A 26,279-nucleotide genomic window follows, 5' to 3' on the forward strand; every position below is an offset into this window, starting at 1 on the left:
GGTATATTATTATTAGTCTGTGCCTATAGTCTTCCTCGATAAATGAGCTATGTATCTAACAGTGAAATAATTTTTAGTAAATATGTTTTTGAAAACATGCAACAATGCAACGTTACAGAAATACGTCGAATCACGCGTGGTAGGGATAAGAAAAAGATGGCGCGTAACGGAAAAATGTCACGCGTAACGAAAAAATGTTACACTAAAATTTTTTTCCAATCCCGATAAAGAAGTTTCACTTCAATAATATTTAATGAACTATCTAACACTAATATTTGAATATTTTTTTTTAAGCTCCAACAGAATAATATTTTTTCAACTCAACTAAACTGATTATTATTAAAACAAAATTGCTTCTGCCTTCTCCCTTTTTATTTGTCCTTATGTATATTTGGAATAATTATAGATTGGTTCATGGGGAAGATAATTTGTTTACTCGAGGCTGCGGCCGAAAAGCAAGTCTAATGAAAAAATAATAGGCGCATTGAGATAATATGTACTTATTATCTCAATGCATAGTGGCCGATTTTTCAATGCTTGGATAAAACTTATTCGTCGTTTAATGTATAAAACGACCATTTTAAAAATGTATTCTAATTGCCCGTATTTGACAGTTTACGTGACATTTTAATATTATCGTGTAATACTTTATTGGACGGATAAGTTTTATTCAAGCATTGAAAAATCGGCCCTAATTCAGATTGTCTACCTCTTCATTCAATTAATCTCACTGTCACTAAAAATATAACCACAGGATAACAAGTTGTTGTTCCTGCCAAGCTGCAGGTTTTAAGAGCTGGTTAGTCTGGTTATAACTAGCTGCGCCCTGCGGTTTCACCCCTATTGGTCTTAGCGTGATTATATAGCCTATATAGCCTTCCTCTAGGCACAGCTCTAGGTATATAAATGGACTATCTAACAGGGAAATAATTTTTCAAACGGGACGTGATTTGGAGATTGTCGCGTTCAAACAAACATACAAACGCTTCGGCTTTACAATATTAATATAGATTTATCTGTTTGAAGTTTTTACTTTTTACTCATTCTAATTATATGCGTGCGTACCGTTATGAAAAAAATGTAGACTGCCTGATGGTGAGGGAACTTTAAAGATATTTCGAGTTTTGTTTGTGTTAAAACTAATTTTCATTTCTTAACATTACATAGGTAAGATGTAGGTATACTATATTTTTTTACAATAAAATTATATTATGTACCTACTAGTTACTTGTTCCGATTCCTCAACTTCCAATTTACAAATCATTCATTATTACAGTAGAAATTAATACCTACAGTAAACATATATACACATATAACATATCGGCCGAAAGAATACTAATCATATTAAAAATACATTTACATTGTGATAGATTTTAGGTTATATATCTTGAAGTCTAGATAATTATCATACTATTGTAGCTAATTTATTAACAACAAGTCACGGTCATAAGTTAAACACTAATGGAGAATGTTCACTAATTTTGATTATTAGCACTCCATATTCTCTGTCAAAAATAAATAATACTAGTGAAAAAATTACTTCGATACGTCAATTATTTTCCGATTTAGAAGTAAAACAAGTTGTAAACGCCCGGTGATGGTGTGACGTCACACTACAACACGCTCAATCTGGCTCACTCAGTCCGCTAGCGATCGCGCGCCCGCGCCGTCGAAATTATAATTAAATACTTTTAAAAATGTCCAATCCAAATACCAGAAAATCATGTGTTGTTCCTAAATGTAAAAATACAACTACCAATTCGCCGGATAAGTTGTTTTTTATAGTTGCAAAGGAAGTAAGCTACATATTATAATATTTTGAGAACATTGCAGCTGTTTTGCGTTATCCTTTGTTTTCTGTACAAGTTTTAATCTATACTAGACTGTGCTTCTGCTCTGCTCGTATGGGCTAAGTATAGGTAGATGGCTAGTAAGATTTTTTTCTTGTTTTAAGTTGAGAATGATATGGAGAACTATACTAAAATATAAGTTGGTCGGGGGAAGAATTAAACAAAAACAGGGTATAGTTCCACACAAATTCAAATGTCAACAGGAAAATGAAGATAAACCTCAGAGATCAGCAGTGCAAAAACGCAATCGTATAGAATATTTTGAGAAACTATTAAATAAAGATGAAACTTTGGTATGACTGTTATTTTATTAAACGAATAATAATTACTATTATTGGACTATTAACGAAATTCGCGGACGAAAACCCATCAAAATACTGCGCAAGCTATAACACCTACTTCAGCGCTGCCGACTTGATACTAGGGTGCGTATAAAGCAAAATTACCAATCTTCTATTAGATGATACGTGTAATATTCAAGACCAAATCTAAAAAATAAAATATATAACAAACTAGATGATATGTTCAACGATTCTGTTCAATCAAAAACATAAAATATTAAAATTGACTCGATAAAAAAAAATCACCAAGTTAGCTCTAATTTTCACACTTTTACGTTTTCTACTTGACATGGTAATACTTATTATGATTTTTTTTTCATAAACAATTATATTAAAACATTTGCAAGATATTTGTCAGAGAATTTTGAGTAATTACTTACTTTTAGTTTTGGTTTTATCTGCGATAAACCACTTTTATCGTGACAAAACCAAACGTTTATCTTGAGAAAAAAAGAGCGCCAAAAATAAAACCAAAACTAAAAGTAATTACACAAAATGATTGACGAATATCTTGCAAATGTTTTAATATAATTGTTTATGAAAAAAAAATCATAATAAGTATTACCATGTCAAGTAGAAAACGTAAAAGTGTGGAAATTAGAGCTAACTTGGTAATTTTTTTTTATCGAGTAAATTTTAATATTTTATGTTTTTGATTAAACAGAATCGTTGAACATATCATCTAGTTTGATATATATTTTATTTTTTAGATTTGGTCTTGAATATTACACGTATCATCCAATAGAAGATTGGTAATTTTGCTTTATACACACCGCGCGGGGACGTGGCCGCGCGGTGCGTTGTGACGTGACGTCACAAGCGGTCACGTGACTATTAGCGGGACTCGATATTTTTCGAAACTTTGAATGCGTATAAAATCAAAACTACTTGGTATTTTTGACTACGACAAAAACTAGTGTATTTGTATACATACAGGCTTTACTGAGACACAATTTCAAGGGATTTGGCATACCTAGTAACATTCTTCATTATAAACAACGTCTAATATCTATATCTGATGGTACGGGAGCTATTAACGTTGAAAAAGAAGTCATTTTAGTATAGCTGGTTTTTTGATATATTGTTCCTCTAGCTATTTCGGTTAGAGTCCGCGCAGTCTGGCTGGCCGGAGTGGTTGCGTTCAGTAGTGCGCATCTTATCTGCACAGGAAATTATCCTTAATTTAAAGTCATTTTTTAACGCGTAATTTTTAAACTTTTGCCTTTAGATAGATCCATCAATCATAATTTTTTTATTGCAAGACGTTTTTTTCGTTGTAAAATAGGTGCCAGACGCAATTTTTAATTTCGTTTTTATAAAAAATTCAAATTATCTTAGAATGTCTGTAAATTTCATATTATGTTCTTCAAACATAATATAATCTAAAATTAATTAGCCAGACGCTAATTCGATTGTTAGTATTAAATATGTACAAATAAAAACGTAGTGAAAGTAGGTAAGTATAACAATTTGATGATTGTGTATATGGAGAGATAGTTTAAAGTGCAAGAGAGATAGAAAGGGTCGGCCGCGAAAATTAAATAACAATAAAAAATAACTTCTTTTTTTCGAAAATATACCTAAGATGCATAGAAATTGAATTGTTCCTACTCTAGGATTCCCTGTGTTGTGGGAACTAGTACCTTCCATTGGTACATTTACGGGCTTCGCCCGCGTTTTCAAAGAAAAACCCGCATAGTTCCCGTTCCCGTGGGATTTCCGGGATAAAACCTAGCCTATGTTACTCGTGGATAATGTAGCTTACGAATGGTGAAAGAATTTTTAAAATCGGTCCAGTAGTTTATGAGCCTATTCATTACAATCAAACAAACAAACAAACAAAGCTTTCCTCTTTATAATATTAGTGTAGATATAGCCGGGCGGCCGGCTGGTACCGCCGCAAACGCTACGTCCCGCAATTTTTAAAAAATCTGTAATATCTTCGAAAATATTCACTGAAATCCATGTGTAAAAGGCCATATAGATCTATATTAAATGAACAATGTATTCAAGGTCTTTAATTGGTTAAGGATTAATGCTGTATTGGTTAAAATCGCTTCGAAAATTAGCGATTATTTGTCGTAAAAAGTAAATGATAAAAAAAGTTATTGTGGGTTATCCATAAGAGATAGACATATCACGGACTTTTCTGTAGACCTTTTCAATGTAGTACATTATTTTGATAAAACTCGTAGGGTGCCTCCGTTTGCACTGTAAGTGGAAAAATTGTAATTATTTACGTAATCACATTAGAAACCTCAAAAATAACAGTAGGTACTTCTCCACTATTTAATGGATGTTATTATACATATAAACCTCCCAATTGAATCACTCTATCTATTTAAAAAAACCACATCAAAATCCGTTGCGTAGTTTCAAAGATTTAAAGAGACATAGGGACAGAGAAAGCGACTTTTTTTATACCTACTATGTAGTGATGATGATAACAATATTAATTCATTAATCTTAATTCTTAATATATATACATAAATCTCGTGTCATAATGTTTGTCCTCAATGGACTCCTAAACCACTTATGCGATTATAATAAAATTCGCACACCATGTGCAGTTCGATTCAACTTGAGAGATAGGATAGTTTATACATGTAGGAACCACGGGCGAAGCCGGGGCGGACCGCTAGTATACCTACCTATATAAATTCATGCTAACTACTTTAGTTAAATTCAATACAAACTTAAACATGCGTGTGTGTGTGTGTTCACGTGTGTGTGTCGTGTGTGGTGTGGTGTGTGTGTTGTGTGTGTGTACGTGTGTACATCAATAATATTGAAACAAACTTTCTAGTTGTTTACAGATGATGGAATATTGGAAAACAATAACAATTCCTTAGACGATAACATAAATAATTCTGACAGTGTGAGGAAAGATGATGATGATGATGATTATGAAGATGGCTTTTTAAATTTAACAATGTAATTGTTTAACCTTCATTGATAAAGTTTTTATTCCATTCTTTTCAATGTATGGTAACTTTAATTTATTTTTCACTTTTATGTTTATTTTTTTTTTCATTTAAGCTTTTATTTATAAGAACAAGTGTAAATAATATTGTATTCTTGCAATTATTTCCTGTCGCATAGTTAAAATACACTAGCTGATGAGCTGCATGCTTCATTACTTTTTTTTATTTATACACATTATTTAATACTTAACAATCGAATTAGCGTCTGGCTAATTAATTTTAGATTATATTATGTTTGAAGAACATAATATGAAAGGAGAATGGCGAACTCCCATAGGACTTTGGGCCTGATCGTTACACTGATGATTTATGTGGGGTTAAATAGATAAAAATATACAGATTCTATAAATATAACAATTAAAGATCTGTTCTATGGGATAGCAGAGATATTGAGCATGTAACGTCACTAAAATTGAGGTTAGGTTTGCTCGAGTTCAATGAATAGCTTTGTTTCTTTCTAAGTAGAGGTAAGTTTATATCCTATAATATACATTATTTAGATAAAGAGTGTAACAGAAGAACAGTTAGGTAATAGAGATATTGGATCGAACTTTTATTCTTTTAGAGTACCTACCTACCAAAACATCGTAGGTACTTATATATAAAATAAAACACGTTTTTTCATAAATCGTTTATTCATCATTATCATCATAAACAATTAACACATCATCCAGAAACTGTGCTGGCGGCATTAAATCTGGTTGATACCTTGCCCAGCTAAGGTACCATATTATGCACATAACGTGACAGCAGCAACCTACAGTTCTTCTTCCTACTAAACAATTACAATAATAAACTGTTATTGCTTCCCTTTCTATGAGAGCCCTCACCCAGCAAGAATGACATAGATATGTTGCTCTATTTCCAATCTGTAAAGAAATACTTTGTTAAAACACCTTTCATTTTTACTTTGAGATTTAAAAAGAAGATTATTGGCAACTTTTTACTTAAAATATTATCAAAACACTCAATAACTTAAATGACGAGGTAATATCCACTCTAATATCACTGCTCTAATTCTTTGATCGCGTTGAGAATCAGTTCTTAGTAAATGAAACCGTGCGCGCAATACAGAACGTCCACAATAAATGCATACACGTTGATGACCCAGAGTTACAGTGTCATCTTCATGATTTTCAATCCTCAAAGAATCATTTGCAAGTTTCCAGCATGCATCACATATGTGATCAGAGTGAGTGATCTACAAATAAAGAATTAATATTACAATTGGACAAAAGAAAGTGAATATATATATTATACTAGCGGTCCGCCCCGGCTGCGCCCGTGGTACATAATATTTACGTTTTCACTACATAAGAACCATCCTCGTACTTCAAGGAATATAATAAAAAAAGAATTATCGAAATCGGTTCAGCCGTTCTCGAGTTATGCGCTTACCAACACATTTTGCGATTCATTTTTATATATAAGAAGATTAATATATATATAAATCTCGTGTCACAATGTTTGTCCTCAATGGACTTCTAAACCACTTAACCGATTATAATAAAATTCGCACACCATGTGGAGTTCGATCCAACTTGAGAGATAGGATAGTTTAAACATGTAGGTACCACGGGCGAAGCCGGGGTGGACCGCTAGTATAAATATAAAACAATGTGTATTTACGTTTTTGTTTGATTTCAATAGCTAGTACTAAATACCTTAGATAATACTAATCCACTAACCGTTAGAGGAGCAGCCCACCCTTGTATAATTGATATTATTGCGTTATCTTGTAACAAATGCATACGTATAGCATTGTTACGATTAGCATTAATACCACAGTTGATGCAGTTCATATTATTTTGTAAATGAAAAATCGGATGCAAAGTCGGTGTCCAGGTAGGGTAGCAGTAGTGAGTCGTAAAGGCAGGTAATCAAAGTCCGGTGTGCAAGCGTTGGTTGGTAGTAATAACAGAGATCGTCAGTGTCCGTAATACGTAGCGAAAGTCGATAAAGATGAAGAAAATAAGTTAACCACGAAACGAAAAACCTCAATCAAATGTCAAAAGTCAAACGCCAAACATGACATTGTAATTAAAATTGAAGCGGCCAGCTACATTTCAGAAATATTCTTACAAAGTGCAGCCTCCATGAGTAAAAATGTATAGAATTACCTAAATAAATAGCGTGCTAAAAAGTTAAAAATAAAATATGTAACGCAGTTAACTTATATTTCTGATTTATAAAGCATTTGAATTTTATATAAAACTAAAAATGAAAATAAATATTCATTCGTTTTAATCGATATATCGACTATTTTACTCCTGACAGCACTGACAATCTCTGCTTGATAAGACCGGTAGTCATAGAAATCTAAATAACAATGCCGTTAGTGAACACATTATCTTTTTTTTCAAACATTTGTTTTCCCATAGAATCAGAAGTCAATATTTTACCAAGAATTATTAAAAATAACATAATGAATTTTAAATATATTATGATTTCTGTAAGGCCCTAATTTTGTTAGGCCCAGTTTCGCCATTCTCCTTTACAGACATTCTAAAATAATTTGAATTTTTTATAAAAACGAAATAAAAAATTGCGTCTGGCACCTATTTAACAACGAAAAAAACGTCTTGCAATAAAAAAATTATGTCTAATGGATCTATCTAAAGGTAAAATATTAAAAATTACGCGTTAAAAAATGACTTTAAATTAAGGAAATTATCCTGTGCAGAAGAGATGCGCACTAAAAAACGCAACCACTGCGACCAGCCAGACAGCCCGGACTCTAACCGAAATAGCAAGAGGAACAGTATATCAAAGAACCAACTATACTAAAATGCTCACTTGTCAACGTTGGTAGCTCCTATACGATGATCCAGGCCTTAACCTAGTACATAAAGATAAAGCCATTTCACACACATTAAGTTGTCATTACGACACACGGTTTGACGGACGTGTGCATTGACCATAAACAAAAAAAAAATAAAAAAAAGTAAATAGCGCGCGTTCTGTGTTCGAATTTTTTTTTTATTTGAAAATGAACTCAAATATGGCGGTAAATGGAATTGTTGTGTGTTTTTTATTGTATTTTTTAAATACGGCTGTGGCATTAGATCGTGGTTTGGGAGGATTTAAAGAGGTTTATGCTTGGAAACAAATGACCTATGATATTAATGGAATTGAAGGTATGTATTCATTTTTAATTATAATAAATATACGAAGTTAGCTGTAAGTATAAAAAATAGATATTGTCTGATTCCTAAACCTACCTGATTTGCACACAATATTTCATGCAAATCGGTCAAGCCGTTTCGAAGTAGTACAAACATAATATGCGAATTTCATTTATTAGATTTAATGCATTTGATTCGTATGTAAAATAATGAATATGAGCTAATAAAATTGAAAACAAAGTCCCTACCTAACTTCTTATAATCTTCGAATATTTGAGAACGTTCCGTCTTTTTTTGTGATACCTAGTCGGTTAAAAATTAACTGACGTTTAAATAATAAATAATATTATGCTAGTTTTCTTCTCAATGTATTTTACCAAAAATATAAATTTTAATTTTTCGAAATTATAAAAAAAAAGAATCATGTTGTATTTAACTACGTATTTAGAATATTTGTGTCAGTGGTTTAAATACCTATCTATACTAATACATATTATAAAGCTGAAGAGTTTGTTTGTTTGTTTGAATGCAATAATCTCGGGAACTACTGGTCCGATTTGAAAAATTCTTTCGGTGTTAGATAGCCCATTTATCGAGGAAGGCTATAGGCTATATTTCATCACGCTACGGGCAACAGGAGTGGAGCCACGGGGGTGAAACCGCGCGGAGCAGCTAGTCTTAAATAAACAGAATATTACTATTGATTTATATTATACACTGGGGTAGATCCCTTTAAAAATAATAAAAAGTGCAAAAAAATCGCAGTCGGATGAAACCCATTAGAAAAGGAGGGGAATATGATGAAAATTAAAGGAAAAATAAATTACGGTCAATCCGAGTTCGGGAAGTGGGAGGGGGGAGCTTTTAAGAGAAAAAAATGGTTTCTCTCGATTTCCGACAAAACTACAAGTCCTACGGAAAAAAGTTCAATGGCAAAGTTGTAGATAATAAAAAGATCTACAACTTTTTTATTGACAATTTTTTCACATAACCTCAAAATTTAGGTGAAAAATTCAAAAAACCAAGTTTTTGGTTTTTTATTTTTAACTACTTCAAAATTTATTTTTTTTCTACGACATTTGGTAGAAACTTGCTTTATTATGTCCCAAATACACTGTAATTTATTTGATTAAAAATATTTATTCTTTCGCCTTATTTTGAATTAATACCAAAAAAACAACCTAATTTTCAATCGAAAAGTCACCCGTCAAAATATCAGCTTTTTTCAAAAACTTTGGGAGTCTTTTATTTATCAAAATCTCTACTTTTATATGGTGTATAAAAAATAAATCTTACCATAGTAAATGTTCTCAGGAAATGCTTACAAACAGTATCATAATTAGCTTTTACTAAATCAGGCACACTTCTCGAACTCTATATCTTCTCTTGTATCGGCTTTTCGGTAATATTTCAAAAGAAAAAAAATTATCTGTTCTAAGTATAATATTTTACAGCATATTCAAAAGCAAAATGATGTCGATAAAAACATTTCAGGTAGTTTGAGAAGTGTGCCTGATTTAGTAAAAGCTCATTTTCACACTGTTTGTATGCATTTTCTGAGAACATTTACTATGGTAATGTTTATTTTTTTTTACACCATAGGAAAGTAGAGATTTCAATGAATAAAAGGCACCCCAAGTTTTTGAAAAAAGCTGATATTTTGACGGGTGACTTTTCGATTGAAAATTAGGTTGTTTTTTTGGTATTAATTCAAAATAAGGCGAAAAAATAAATATTTTCAGTCAAATAAATTACAGTGTATTTGGGACATAATAAAGCAAGTTTCCACCAAATTTCGTAGAAAAAAAATAAATTTTGAAGTAGATAAAAATAAAAAACCAAAAACTTGGTTTTTTGAATTTTTCACCTAAATTTTGAGGTTATGTGAAAAAATTGTTAATAAAAAAGTTGTAGATCTTTTTATTATCTACAACTTTGCCATTGAACTTTTTTCCGTAGGACTTGTAGTTTTGTCGGAAATTAAGAGAAACCATTTTTTTCTCTTAAAAGCTCCCCCCTCCCTTTTCCCGAACTCGGATTGACCGTAATTTATTTTTCCTTTAATTTTCATCATATTCCCCTCCTTTTCTAATGGGTTTCATCCGACTGCGATTTTTTTTGTTTCAAAAATTATCTACTCTAGTCTATTAATATAAATATAACCTTTCTGATTCGCGGTAAATATCGACCGCAATATTCAGATATTAGAAGATACACATATATAGGTATCTATAATAATTATTATTCTTTTATAAAATTATTTGAATAAACTTTCTCTTAACCTAATATTTATGTTGATTTATCTTACATTAATTTAACAGGATTTTATTATTAACTGGCGATAATAATTTATTATGATCTGGATTAGTATGGGACCATAATATATTTAAATAAAAAATACCGGAATAAGTCTAGTATAGCATGTCTACGTGTGAAGTGCGTGTCCCGTCTAAATGGCGGAACAAATTGGGATGAAATTTATACATCGTTAGTCTAACCTTAGACCGTACCTATAATACGTATAAATATTATTTTAGATTGGTATTGTTGGAAAAGAGAATCCCTACTAATATTATAAATGCGAAAGTTTGTCTGTCTGTCTGTCTGTTACGCTTTCCACTTTCCAGCTTAAACCTCTCAACCAATTTTGATGAAATTTGGCACAGACAATCTTTAGACCCTGAGAAAGAACATAGGCTACCGTTTATCGCGAAATATGTACCACGGGCGAAGCCGGGGCGAACTGCTAGTTCTAAATAAAATCGTAAATGTAAACGAAAAAATAAAGATTGTATAAGCGCTATTCTTGCTAACTACTAAACTGCTGCACCAAATAGGATGAAATTAAAATTGATAATATAATACCTTGGGTCCAGCACAGACAACCTTTTGTCAAATAGAGTTGTATTTAAAAGTTTTTGCATGTCGTTTTAACAAACTCAAACTCAAAACTCAAACATTTATTTATTCAATTAGACTTCTTCTAGAAGCACTTTTGAATCGTCATTACATATTTTTAACATTTACCACCGATTCGGAAAGCAGTATCTACGGAAAAGAAGCGGCAAGAACAAAGAAACTCTATACTTGCTCTACAGCGAGTGAAACCGCGGGAAGATAATATTCTAAGTTATATTTAAACAACATTTAAATACAAGATTACGTAAAAACAAATTTGTGGAATCGCCATTTAACACATAAGTACATATTTATTTGCGTTTACTGTGGTTAAAGTTATGTCATCATCGTTTATGATGACCATAAATATCTGTCCATGTTTGTAAAAACTCGTGCGGATAGGGTTTTAGTTTCTTTTCTAATATCTTAGTCTAATATTATATGTAATTTTCTCAACAATATTATAAGATACTAGCGGTCCGCCCCGGCTTCGCCCGTGGTACATATGAAAAATAGATGTTGGCCGATTCTCAGACTTACCCGATATGCACAGAAAATTTCATGAGAATCGGTCCTACCGTTTCGGAGGAGTATGCAGACTAACATTGTGACACGAGAATTTTATATATAAGATTAAGTAGGTTTGTTTTTTGCGATTCTAATAAAAAAACATATTCAACAATCAATTTTTAAAATTGTAAAATTTATTTGTAAAATTACATCTTTACCGATATATGCATTCATGATAGCTTATATCTCCTATTATACCTTTTACTCACTAAAGGTTGCCAGAAAAGCCTATGTTTATAATTCTTAATAGTTTTTTAGCCGTGAAAGTGAACAGACAGACTTTTCATATTTATAACATGTTTAATATACCTACAATACTATTGTTGTACATATCTATTTATAACTAGCGGTCCGCCCCGGCTTCGCCCGTGGTACATATTTACGTTTTCTCTACATAAAAACCATCCTCGTACTTCAAGGTAAATAATAAAAAAAGAATTATCGAAATCGGTTCAGCCGTTCTCGAGTTATGCGCTTACCAACACATTTTGAGATTCATTTTTATATATAAGAAGAAGAAGAAGAAGATATATGTATCTTTATTTTTTAACTAGCTGTGTCTCACGGTTTTACCCGCACGCTCCTACTGGTCTTAGCGTGATGATATATAGCCTATAGCTTTCCTCGATAAGTGGCCTATTTAACAGTGAAATAATTTTTCAAATCAGACCTGTGGTTCCTTAGATAAGCGCATTTAATTAAACAAACAATTAAATTATTTTATAATATTAGTATTGATTAATTCTTCCTTAAACATAAAGACGCGGTGAATCTCACATCACGATGCAAAATTATAGATTCTTCCGCATTAAGAAAATATTTACCTCATTTATTTATAAGGTCAGTACATGTCTGCCATTTAACATTTTAGAAATAGCTATTCAGTTATTTGACATTTATTTATTTATTTATTTACTCTTTATTGTACAACAGTCTTATAAAATAAAAGTACAACAAAACCATTCAAAATGTACCTACAAATGGCGGCCTTATGGCTCTAAGCCATCTCTGCCAGGCAACCTTCAGGTAAAGGACAGAGCATAATATACCAAAGGCTAGGAAGCCAAATAACTAATTAATTTAAAATAATAAATTCGAAGAGAAAAAAATAAAATAAATAAAAAAGCACAACGTCACACATAATTTATAAATACAACATAAATTAATATATTAAAATAACTACTATAAAATTTATTGTTGTTGAAAAAGATACAAAAAGTTGTATAAACTAGGCTAGTTTCTTATTTTCTCCTTATATGGAAAATATTATCTAGTGGATGTTGCAAACAAGATATTATTTGCATTAAAAAATAAATACCTAAAGTTTCAAAACCGATCACCAATCCTTGATAAGTGTTCAAAGGAGTCGTTTACATATAACCCGTACGAGTTAACTTGAGACTCGGCTGGAGTGCGATATATGCAATATATTAGTTTTTCCTAAAACATATTACTACCCAAAGTAAGTAAAACTGTACTTACTTAGTTTGAATTACATTTTATTTATTTTAAAAAGGCACCTATAAAACTCAAACTCAAACATTCATTTATTCATTCAATTAGACTACTATTTAGAAGCACTTTCGAATCGTCATTACATAGTATTTTTAACATTTACCACCGACTCGGAAAGCAGTAACTATTACCACAGTATTACCATTATTTCCTACAGTAGTGCGACGAATGTACTTGTGCAGAGAAACGGAAGGGAACTGGCGGGGGTCGGGCGACGCGGGCCGCGTAAAGCAAACACGCTTAGTTTGCTTATTCTATTACGGCGCGCACAAACTGTTCGGTTTACGGATGTAAATCTACATTGAAATCCCAGAAAGAAACAATATTTCAGAAAGATTGTATTAATTGTATCTGTTGAATTAAAATCAAAGCTATGTATATATGTTGTCCTCATTATTTTCTAATCAGATTGTACATCCCAATGCGAATGCATTACTTAGTTAAATGTTATAATATACAAGTAAGAACATCCAAAAATAAAGTGTCCACGTAATTATAATATTTAGCAGTGCAATATCTGTAATTATATTATATTTATGAACAAATAATTACATCAGATTTAATAATCACAATTATTTTGAATGTACATATGAATAAAGATTTCATCATAATATTAATAATCACAATTGTTTTATTTCCCATTTGTTGCAACCCTAGCGTATTTTCGTGTGGCAGCGTCACTACCTACGCTGGCGGCGGCATCGCGCGACATCAAAGGCGATTCCTTACTGTAGGAAATAATGGTAATACTGTGCTATTACATTGAAAATAACGTCATCGGCTCAGGTCTCAAGTTAAGTACGGCTTGTACAAACATACACGTGAAACTGTATGTTTGTACAAACCGTACACAAGCCGTACGTGTAACTGACAATGTGTTAAAATCGTAGGAAATATTTAAATCCCAACTAGTCGAAATAAATGACATAATGATTGATTAAATAATATATTTCTAAACTAAGTAAATATATTGATTATGGAAGAATGAATAGAATAGATTAAAGCCCTATTCAAACTATAAGCGGTATCGGCTGTTCGCTACCGTAGGTACTCATATCGGTACGCGATTAGAGCCTCTAAAGTATACAAGGTAAGAGATTTAATCGCGTGCCCATCGGGATATGTAGGAACAGCTAAATACATAATACGTATATTGATTACTAGCTATCCGCCCGCGGCTTCGCCCGCGCATTCAAAGAAAAACCCGCATAGTTCCCGTTCCCGTAGGATTTCCGTGATAAAACCTATCCTATGTCCCGGGGTAAAAAGAAGCCTATGTCCTTTCTCGGGTATCAAAATATCTCTTTACCAAATTTCATGCAAATTGGTTCAGTAGTTAAGGCGTGATTGAGTAACAGACAGACAGACAGAGTTACTTTCGCATTTATAATATTAGTATGGATACGTATATTGATTATAGTCGCGTATATTTACAAATTAGGACACGATAGATAAAAATTATATTTACAAAGTAGGACACGGTGGTTAAAATTTTCCTATTTGTTGTTCAAACTGAATTGTATATTTCACGATGTAGTGTTATTTCTTGCAATATATATATTTTTTAGATAGGGTCAAGGTTAGTGGATCCCTGACGCCCTTCGTCTTTTTCAATCGATTCCCATTATTATTATTTTGGTAGAAAATTTTATTAATAACAAAAACTAAACCACCCTTAAATTTTCGGATCTAATCCAACACTAGCTTTCTTTTTTAAAAGTACCATCAAAATCAGTTCACCCAGTCAAAAGTTCTGTTGTTAACAAATCTATAACGACTGAAGGGATTTTAACAACTTTTTTTCTTGAATCATGAATGCCTATTAAAGTTATGTTGAAACTTATCAATAACACTATCAAATTGGGTAGAGCCGGGACGATCAGCTTTGACCACGACTTTCTTTATATATTTTCACATATTATTAATAATGAAATTATAATACTGAGGAATGTTCTTATATTTTTCAATATTGTATACTAGCTTTCCGCCCGCGGCTTACAGGTTTTCAAAGAAAAACCCGTTCCCGTAGGATTTCCGGGATAAAACCTATCCTATGTCCTTTCTCGGGTATCAAAATTTCTCTATACCAAATTTCATGCAAATTAGTTCAGTAGAAAAGGCGTGACTGAGTAACAGACAGACAGACAGAGTTACTTTCGCATTTATAATATTAAGTATGGATTACCGACTTGTAACGAAATTATTATGATTTAAATTATACATATAGGAAATTATGGGTAGACTGAAATGTTACATGTCTATATCTATACTAACATATTATAAAGAGGAAAGGTTTGTATGTATGTATGTATGTATATGTGGTTTTCACACATAAACTACTGGACCAATTTTGAATGAAACTGGATGAAATTTGGCACAGATAATCTTAAGACCCTAAGAAAGAACATACGCTACCTTTTATTGCGAAATATGTACCACGGGCGAAGCCGGGGCGGACCGCTAGTCTATGATAATTCATAAAATGTTTATTTAAACTACCCACAACAGATTTTTACCGAAAAAATATTTGCCAGTAGGGTACCTACTTAAATGTAACTGTAACAAATTCGATCCACATACAAATCGATCGATCTATTAGCTATTACTTATATGTTTTTGTGTAAAAAAATTTATTTGTTTGTTTCAGTACTACACGACCGCTTTGCTGGTATTGATGAGACTGAACGCATGAAAAGACAGACAGATGCTGTTTACTTCCAAAATGACGATGATGAAGGTAATTTTATTATTTCAAATGTAGTTACATAAGTAGAATAGAAAAACAGACAACACAATATTATTATAAAAGACTTAAAAGTATATTCAACAAGCGGTCTTATCGCTTTAGAGCGATTTCTGCCAGACAACCTTATAAGCAATAGAGATTTTGTAATTAAGTAAGAAAGTTCTAGACTACATAATTATATACTTAGTATTCATCCATTTTCGAACTACATTTGCAAAAAACACAGGATGGATAGTATCGGACCAGTAGTTCCTGAGATTAGCGTTCAAACTAACAAACTTTTGAGCTTTATAATATTAGTATAAGATAAACAGATAAACAAATCAAATCTAATATTATCAAGCTGAAGAATTTGTTTTGCTAATCTCAGGAACTACGGATCCGATTTTAAAAATTCTTTCGGTGGTGTTAGATAGTGGAACACATTTATCGAGAAAGGCTATAGGCCAAATATCATCACGCTAAGACCAACAGGAGCGGAGCACTGCGGGTAAAACCACAAGGCATAGCTAGTTAAAAAATAAACAGATAAACAAATCATCCAACATCGTTATTCAATCCATACTTTAATATTATAAATGCGAAAGTAACTCTGTCTGTCTGTCTGTTACTCAATCACGCCTAAACTACTGAACCAATTTTCATGAAATTTGGTATAGAGATATTTTGATACCCGAGAAAGGACATAGGCTACTTTTCATCCCGGGAAAATGACGCAATCCCGGAAATCCCACGGGAACGGGAACTATGCGGGTTTTTCTTTGACTGCGCGGGCGAAGCCGCGGGCGGAAACCTAGTTTAATCATAAATAGACATTATCTAGACACGCTGAGGTCATTTAATAACTAGTATTCTAAAATAAACCTAATGCACTAAGATTTTCCTTAAAATAACTTCAATAAAAACTTATTTATCTTTTTAGAAATCAAGCGACCTGTACCTTCAAGGCCAAATGGTAAGAAATAAGAATCAATTAAGTATTATATTTTGATATATTTTAAAACATATTTTAGAATACAAAGAATCCTACTTCCTAATAATATCCTATCGTATCGTATCCTACTAATATTATAAATGCGAAAGTTTGTGAGGATGTGTGTGTGTGTGTGTGTTTGTTACTCTTTCACGCAAATACTACTGAACCGATTACAATGAAATTTAGCACACATATAGAGGGCAACTTGGATTAACACATAGGATAGGTTTTATCCCGGAAATCCCACGGGAACGGGAACTGTGCGGGTTTTTCTTTGAACGCGGGCGAAGCCGCGGGCGGAAAGCTAGTATATTAAATCAATTGCAAAAATTTATATATGTATTTATAAATTTACAATTGCAAAAAGTTGAGAGTAAAATTTCAAGGTCGCGTCATGGCAATACCGTCACGTCATGGAGTAAGGCGACGATTTTGGTATCTTTGAATCTTGCCAAAGAAGTTTCACTTCTGACACGTGTGCTCGGCACACACGCTCTTTTTATTTGAAAACATTTGATCATGTCTCTATATCTTTTTTAAATTGTTTTAAAAAATACTCTTTACTTGTGCTATAAATGTAGGTACAACAGATTACTAAAAAATAAAAATGTAGTTAGTTACCTAACTATATCAACTAAAAAGTGCCTAAAAAAGTGTACCGTTTTTAATTTAAAAATTGAGTTTATCTGTAAGAATCGCTTCGTTAATTTTATTATACATATTATGTGTTAATATTTATCTTTTAATTTTGTTTTTAATATATTTAAATAAGATTATATATTATTATTTTATTACAGAAGATGAATCTGGAAGGTTTTTCATACAATACAACAATTTACCGATGGGGGCAGAAAAAGTTGGCAATCGACTGTTTATTGCATTACCTAGACGAAATTATGGTAAAGTTTTTATTAGTTACCTACTCAAACTATAATAATTTATTTATTCAATTATCAGACTTCTAGGAGCACTCTTGAATCATCATAACAATTTTAACATTTACCACCGATTCGGAAAGCAGTATCTATGGAGAAGAACCGGCAAGAAACTCCATATTAAAAACAAATACTTATATTTTAAGTACTTTAGTATAATTCCGGCTTAATATTATGTATATCATCAAGACCATATATTTTTATAGCTATACTTAAGGCACTACACTTATATTGAAAAAAATATTACATACAAAAAATTAGTTCCTGTTACGCACGGCAGGGGCGCTTTTCAAATTCCCATTCAAATGTTCTCAATGACTATTTTTATTTTTTATAATGAATAGTTTTAGTTTAGGAATTAAAGACTTTTTAACGGTTTTTAAACATGATTTATTCATTAGACGTTAGGTGAGACCTTGTTGACCTCGTTGTTCTAAAAGTGCGGTTAAATAATATAATGCATAAATCTTTTAAAAGGTATTTCATTTCAAAATATTATGAAAATAGCGTAAAATCAAACACAAGGAAAAATAAATATTTCATTTCTTTATTTTTCAAATTTTTCAATGTAAATATACTTCTTTTTCATATTTTTCATATATATATTTTCAGGTATCCCCGCAACACTAAACTACATAGATCTAAACACACAGACAGAACGGTCGCCATCTTTAAAGCCTTATCCAGACGTGTTCAGTTCTAGATCTCTTATATCCGTCTATAGGACTAGAGCAGATACTTGTAATAGACTGTGGATGGTAGATACGGGACTTTTGGAGTTGGCAGGTATGAAAAATTAATTTATTCTAAACTAGCTTTCCGCCCGCGGCTTCGCCCGCGTTTTCAGAAAAAAACCCGTTCCCGTAGGATTTCTGGGATAAAACCTATCCTATGTCCTTTCTCGGGTATCAAAATATCTTTATACCAAATTTCATGCAAATTGGTTCAGTAGTTAAGGCGTGATTGAGTAACAGACAGACAGACAGATTTACTTTCGCATTTATAATAATAGTATGGACATAGACAAATCATGGTATGGATAAATCAATTTCAAGGTCGCGTCATGGCAATACCGTCACGTCATGGAGTCAGGCCGATTTTGGTATCTTTCAATCTTGCTACTTGTTTCACTTCTGACGCGTGTGCTCGACGCTCACGCTCTTTTTTACTATATTTTTGAAGTGAAACTTCTTTATCGGGGTTGGAAAAAAATTTAGTGTAACATTTTTTCGTTACGCGTGACATTTTTCCGTTACGCGCCATTTTTAAGCTATTGCATAGCTTCTATCGCGGGCCTAGAGCGCGGGGACAGAATCCAGAAATTCCGTAACGAAAAAACCTCACGCTCCTCACGGGGACGGGCGCGGAGGTGTGGCTTGAAGGCATAGCATGCAATAGCTTTACCGCGGCAGTCCCCGAGTGACACACGTCTTTTTTTTTCTCATCCCTACCACGCGTGATTCGACGTATTTCTGTAAAGTTGCATATTATATAGTAAATTATTTTTTGAAAAATAAGGTCATAAAAAAAGTTTCACTTCTTACGTGTGTAGGTACACTACGCACATTTTTTTATTAAGTATTATTTTTTCAGTAATAAGCAATCGTCGTCAATTACAACCGCCGGGTATAGTTATCTTCGATTTGAATACAAATCAACAAATATTAAGATACACATTGAAAGATTCAGATGTCCCTTCTGCTACTACGCCAGCAGGTAATTTATATTTATATTTATTTTATGATTTTTTTCGTTCTTCCTTATTGTTTTTAGGATGTTTACAGATGCCGTACAAAATGAAATGACCAAATTTACCCCGGCAATTGTCGGAAAATAAAAATAAATTCCGACTTTGTGGACCACCAATTTTGTACGGCGACTGTGTCATACTATTTCAATACTGCTTTTAATCCATTATTCCGCAACGACGTACAAAAATCATAGAGACAAGGGGAAAAAATCTCTACCTGTACTTTTGATTTTTCATCTACACTCAGTTGGACAGCTTACAAGTGACGGCATAGTGCTGAATCTTATTATTTTATGCTCTTATTTCGTTCTAGATAGGTCACCTGGTGGTTCAAATGACCCATAACTTTTTCAACATGAGCCTGTAGTCTATTAGTTTTTATTTAAAGATAATATACAGGATGTCCCACTGTTGGTATACTAAGCCCCAAGGAGGTTATAGTTTTGCATACGCTGAGTATAGGTATATTAAGAAGAGCTGGAACGTCAACACATTTACACATTGCACATGTTAGGCCGGGAGATACTGACACAAAATTTCGGGTCATTTGTAACAGGATGGCTGTCTAGAGGGGTCTTAGTACGCAATGACAAAAAGAAAAATGATGGTCAGAACGCTGGAACCGGCGGACTAGTCGCGTGGGCGTTAGTCACACTCGTCGGATAAATAGCGAAAGTCCAACGATTTGTAACACAAAAATTTTAGAATTTACCGATAGCCCTTAAAAAAGATGTAGGCGGTAGTGTCATGCCATACTTTTACGATGTGACGTACAGTCCGCCATACCGAAGTGAATGCGTTGATTTAAAAAAAACAATTCAACCATTTGTACCGGGCTCACTTTTGCACAGGTAACCATCGTCGTGCAGCCATTTACTAAAATCGCCATGCCATACTTTTCGGACGATTCCAAATGGTCGCCATACCGCGGAAAATCTGCAAATTTTTGAATTTTTTTTTCTCGCCAAACGATTTGTACCACCCTAAATTTTTTTTCAACAGCTCCTGAATGATTATAAATAGAAGTGTGATAATGCCATACCTGTGGGAGGTGGCGAATGTGTATAAGATTTTTTTCTTATTGTAAGATTTTATTCGTAGTTTGAACGATTTGTAGCAGTATGGCACTAATTTTTCCCTCTATTAAAAGTATGGCAAATATAATAATGGTCACGTTGTATCATACTTTCCAAAAATGCCGTACTGGTACAAATCGCCAATTCTTTTCATTTTCGGCGGTATGGTGGCCATTTGGAATCGTCCGAAAAGTATGGCATGGCGATTTTCGTAAATGTCTGCACGATGATGATTACCTGTGCAAAAGTTAGCCTGGTACAAATGTTTGAATTGTTTTTTTTTTTTTAATCAACGCATCGCGTCGGTATGGGGGGCTGTAAGTTACACCGGAAAAGTATGGCATGACACTACCGCCTTCATCTTTTTTATGGGCTATCGGTGAATTCTAAAATTTTTGTGTTACAAATCGTTTGATTTCGCTATTTATCCGACGAGTTCGACTAACGCCCACGCGACTAGTCCACCGGTACCAGCGTTCTGAGTTCTGACCATCATTTTTCTTTTAGTCATTGCGTAATAAGACCTCTGTAGAACCGCCATTCTGTTACAAATGACCCGAAATTTTGTGTCAGTATCTCCCGGCCTATGTATGTGTCATATTTTGCAATTGTTTATAAATACAGGGTGATGTAATTGGTGTAGTACGAATATCTAAAAATCTATGAAGAATTTTGTGATACAGTAAATGGAAGAATTATAGACTATTTTACAGTATTTAATAAAATCATTTAATTTTTTGTTCATTTTCATTAGAAAATATGTCAATTTTTCTCACTAAGGTGGAAATTTGGATGATAAGGATCTTGTTAGAAAAATATAAATTTTGACTAAAATCGGCATTTTTTTTTTTCAAAATCAAATTACTAATTAATAATCAGAGTTATCACTTATCACATTATTAAAAAAACGCCCGTTATTTAAATCATTATCAAAACAACCATCCGTGTGTTGGGAGTAAGCGCACGTGTTATTTGTATTGTTTTTATGACCTGAAATTTAATTATTATTTGATAATTGAATGATTACTAATACTTTTATCCAATTGATTATTATTAGAATAAATAATTAACTTCATCAATTGATTTACTTTTAAATTATAATTTTACAGGTAAATAATGAGAGCTTTCATAAGTATGTAATTATATTTGCATATATTTATCTACAACGCACCCATTTTACAATTCAAGTCTAAAATGAAACTAGAGTCGCATTTATTTTTGAACATACTGTAAGTGAAATTGCATAAGTGTGAGTACTGTGAACATGCCAGCTTTCCTTAATTGACCGATACGTAAAAAATACTTATAAAATTCCAGACGCATTTTTTTTCTGTTGGTATACTAAGCCCCAAGGAGGTTATAGTTTTGCATACGTTGAGTACGTAAAAAATACTTATAAAATTCCAGACGCATTTTTTTTTTCAAATAGATGAATTCTATATATGTGTACACCCATAATAAGCAACCCACCCAACTTTGCCACCGTCGATTATGTTTTCACAGACAAAATACTCACATTAGAGAAGCGGTATCTATATGCCGGATGCGCGAAGCTAGAGAAGAAAACATGGATTTTCAGGAAAAAATTAGCAAAAAATTTTTGACGTAATTTTGTTGTTTAAGTATTTTTTACATGATCAGTGTATGCAAAACTACAAGTCCCTTCGCGCGTAGTATACCAATAGTGGGTACCTGTATAATTTTTTGTTCTCTAAACTGTATTTTTACACTGTATTTTTTCCAGGTCTTGCATCCATAACAGTAGATATAACTGGTAATTGCGATGACGCATATGCGTATATCCCGGATTTGTCCACATATGGTATTGTTGTGTATTCTTTGAAAGATAACGACAGTTGGAGATTACAGCATAATTATTTTAGCTATAACCCTGTGGCTGGGAATTTGAGAATCGCAGGTATTTTTGTACCACAGACTAATTATAATACATATATACTGTTTCTACAAGGTTTAATTTGCTTCACCTGTATGTTTGTATGTAATTGAATTAGACTCGATTTTGACTTTAAACGGACAGATTTAATTAAATATTTGTAAGTACACTTATTAAGGATAGAGAACCAATCTATCTAATCGAAAAAAAAACTCATCAAAATCTGTTGCGTAATTTACAGACACACTGTAATTGTTGGAAAGCGACTTTATTTTATACTATGTAGTGATTTATTTAAAGGGATTTTGTCAAACATTAAGCAAAAAAATGTCACCTCAATCCAAAAAAATCTAGAAAATCCGAAAAAATCGTGATTTTTTTTCACTTTTATACGATGTAGTTACCTAAGGAACTATTTTCATTCATTTTATTAAAATACGTTTAAATATTTTTAGGTGAATACTTTCAATGGAGTGACGGTATATTCAGTATTACTTTATCTCCCCCCACTCCTGATTCTTGTAGTAAAGCCTATTTCACCCCTTTCTTATAGCTTTATACCAAATACCATCTATCTATTAAAAAAAAAAAAGAAAATCTGTTGCGTAATTTTAAAGATCTTAGCATACAGACACACAGATGACCAAAAACGGCATTGTTTTATGCTGTGTAGTAATTTATTTAAAGGTATTTTGTCAAACATTAAGCAAAAAATGTGACATTTTTTCAATCCAAAAAATCTAAAAAATCCGAAAAAACGTTATTTTTTTCACTTTTATAGGAACTATTCATTCATTTATTAAAATACGTTTAAATATTTTTAGGTGAATACTTTCAATGGAGTGACGGTATATTCAGTATTACTTTATCTCCCCCCACTCCTGATTCTTGTAGGAAAGCCTATTTTCACCCCCTCGTTAGTACTGAAGAATTTGCAGTATCTACTTGTGTTTTGAAAAATAAAACTGCAAGTACTGATAGATACTTTTTTGATAAATTCTCGGTGAGTTATTTTTTTATATTATTTTTTTGGAAGTGAAACTTTTTAGTAAATTTTCAAGGTCACGTCATGGTAATACCGTCACGTCATGGAGTAAGCGACGATTTTGGTATCTTTGAATCTTGCCAAAGAAGTTTCACTTCTGACACGTGTGCTCGGCACACACGCTCTTTTTTCATAATTACCAGCCTGATTATTTTTTAATTTATGTTTGTTTTTTGCTTCTCATCATTATTACAAGCATGTTATTTCATTTTTCGTAGGTACCTATAACAGTGTCTTATTTTTAGTAACATAAAGTGTTATTTTTTTTATTTCTCTTCATTTTTGCCAATCGAATTGTTTATTTTTAATTATAGCTTTTTAAGTTAATAACGAAAGCGTATTTTTAATTTTATTGTTAACTGGCTTACGGCCCGCTAACCTAATAAAATATGTATATTCTAAAACCTTCCTCTTGAATCACTCTATCTATTAAAAAAACAGCATCAAAATCCGTTGCGTAGTTTTAAAGATTTAAGCCAGAGAAAGCGACTTTTTTCTAAACTATGTAGTGATAACAGCTTTTTAAGTTAATAACGAACGTATTTTTTTTTAATTTTGTTGTTTATTATCATTTTTTTTAGTTCCTCGGCGACCGTGGACAAAACAGTCAATGTACAATGCACGACTATCATGAAAGAACAGGTGTTATATTCTTCGCTGATATCGGCAGAAATGGTATATCCTGTTGGAACACTGTGAAACCGCTTTCAGAGAATACTGTCAGTGTTTTGGCTCAACATGACGATTTGTTGAGCTATCCCGCTGGTGAGTTTATCAAAAAATGTTGAGCAGTTTAGGGGTATTAAATTTTTTTGGATTAAAAATTCTTTAGGCGCGTTGAGAGTAAAATTTCAAGGTCACATCATGGCAATACCGACACGTCATGGAGTAAGGCGACGATTTTGGTATCTTATTATTTTTTTTATTTATTTATTTTGACAAAAAAGTTTCACTTCTGACAAGTGTGCTCGGCACACACGCTCCATTTTATGTCATTTATTGTAATATTTTAAATGCATTCAAAATTACACATTGTATATACTATACAGGGTGTCCCACTGTTGGTATACTAAGCTCAAAGGAGGTTATAGTTTTGGCTACGCTGAGTACGTAAAAAATACTTAAAAAATTCCAGACTCTTTTTTTTTCAAATAGATGAATTCTTAAAACTCTATGTGTACACCCATAACAAGCAACCCGCCCATTTTTGCCACTAGCACGTGAGCTATCATTTAAGATTATGTTTTCATAGACAAAATGCTCACATTAGAGAAGCGGTATATGACGGCTGCGCGAAGCTAGAGAAGAAAACATGGATTTTCAGGAAAAAATTATCAAAAAAATTTTGACGTAATTTTGTTGTTTATATATTTTTTACGTGATCAGTGTATGCAAAACTACAAGTCCCTTCGCGCTTAGTATACCAATAGTGGGACACCCTGTATAGTTTGCTAGTTAAATAAATTTTATTTATTTTTTACAATTTGATTAAAATGATTTATTACTAGGTATAAGGACTTAATTTGTAGTTTTTCTCATTTTAAATAATTTTTACAGACAATTATTTATGTATATTCCACCTGATATAAAGAAATAACTTTTAAAATGAAATATTTAAATTTTTTTTGCAGACCTTCACGTAACTGGCGACGAAGTGTGGGTGATAACAAACAGGCTACCGCGTTTCGGATATTCTAGGCTGAACACAGACGAATATAACTTCTTTATATATAAGTAATTATCATTTTTTATCGTTTCTCATATTTTATTCTGAATCTTTTCTTTAAAAAAATAGTTTTTTTTCTCATGGCAAGAATTACTGAAATGACAAGAGTCAAGATGTGACAATTTGTATTTTCCCGCTTTTTTGTAGTTGACAGTTCACAGTTAGGTACCAATAATTATTTTTGTCATCAGAATTCAGACATAAGAATTTTTATTAATCTTTTAAAACTTAAATTTATTTTTATCATCGTCCTAGATATTTTCTTTAAAAAAATTATATAGTAAAGCTTTCCACCCGCAGCTTCGCCTGCATTTTCAAATACAAAACCCGCATAGTTTCCGTTCCCGTGGGATTTCCGGGATAAAACCTATGTGTTAATCTAAGTTACCTTCTATATGTGTGCTAAATTTCATTTTAATCGGTTCAGTAGTATTTGCGTGAAAGAGTAACAAACACACATACACATCCATCCTCACAAACTTTCGCATTTAGTGGGATACTTACCTTTTTAAGCATTTTTTAAGTAATATTTTCCCATTTCACATTGTGTTTATAGGTTTGGATTCATTATATTATTATGTAAATTCAATATTTTAATTAAGTATTATTTTTATTTCGTTTCAGGGGCCACGTGCAAAGGTTAATTTACGGAACACCGTGTGCTGTCTATTAATTAAAAAATGTATATACAACGAATATAATATTATAGGTACCTACTCTAAAATTTATATTTCGAGTAACTATAGGTACCTATGAAACTTCTCTATTATAATAAAAATAATGCAATATTCATGACCTTTTCAAGTTCACTGTTTATTTACTGTCACATCCTCCAAATCCCAGTAAAA

General features: G+C 32.3%; 2 protein-coding genes across 2 annotated transcripts; one reads left to right on the forward strand and one right to left on the reverse strand.

Annotated features, from left to right (window-relative positions):
• Nucleotides 1–5,432: 5,432 nt before the first annotated feature.
• Nucleotides 5,433–7,209, reverse strand: LOC149895448 (uncharacterized). Its single transcript, XM_090118897.1, has 3 exons — nt 6,864–7,209; nt 6,272–6,376; nt 5,433–6,044 (listed from the first exon to the last, which is right to left on the reverse strand). The coding sequence occupies exons 1-3, from the start codon at nt 6,975–6,977 to the stop codon at nt 5,808–5,810; spliced, it is 456 nt and encodes a 151-aa protein (XP_089975023.1). The 5' UTR covers nt 6,978–7,209; the 3' UTR covers nt 5,433–5,807.
• Nucleotides 7,210–8,047: 838 nt separating this feature from the next.
• Nucleotides 8,048–26,221, forward strand: LOC149895449 (L-dopachrome tautomerase yellow-f2-like). Its single transcript, XM_090118998.1, has 11 exons — nt 8,048–8,312; nt 15,931–16,020; nt 16,952–16,984; nt 17,803–17,904; nt 18,553–18,726; nt 19,534–19,656; nt 22,511–22,684; nt 23,485–23,663; nt 24,287–24,470; nt 25,337–25,439; nt 26,056–26,221. The coding sequence occupies exons 1-11, from the start codon at nt 8,165–8,167 to the stop codon at nt 26,102–26,104; spliced, it is 1,359 nt and encodes a 452-aa protein (XP_089975124.1). The 5' UTR covers nt 8,048–8,164; the 3' UTR covers nt 26,105–26,221.
• Nucleotides 26,222–26,279: the final 58 nt, after the last annotated feature.

Source organism: Colias eurytheme, chromosome 31, assembly GCF_061535395.1.
Source record: "Colias eurytheme isolate Ceu_HAF_F1 chromosome 31, ilColEury1 Martin Lab GWU primary, whole genome shotgun sequence".
Taxonomy (NCBI): Eukaryota; Metazoa; Arthropoda; class Insecta; order Lepidoptera; family Pieridae; genus Colias; species Colias eurytheme.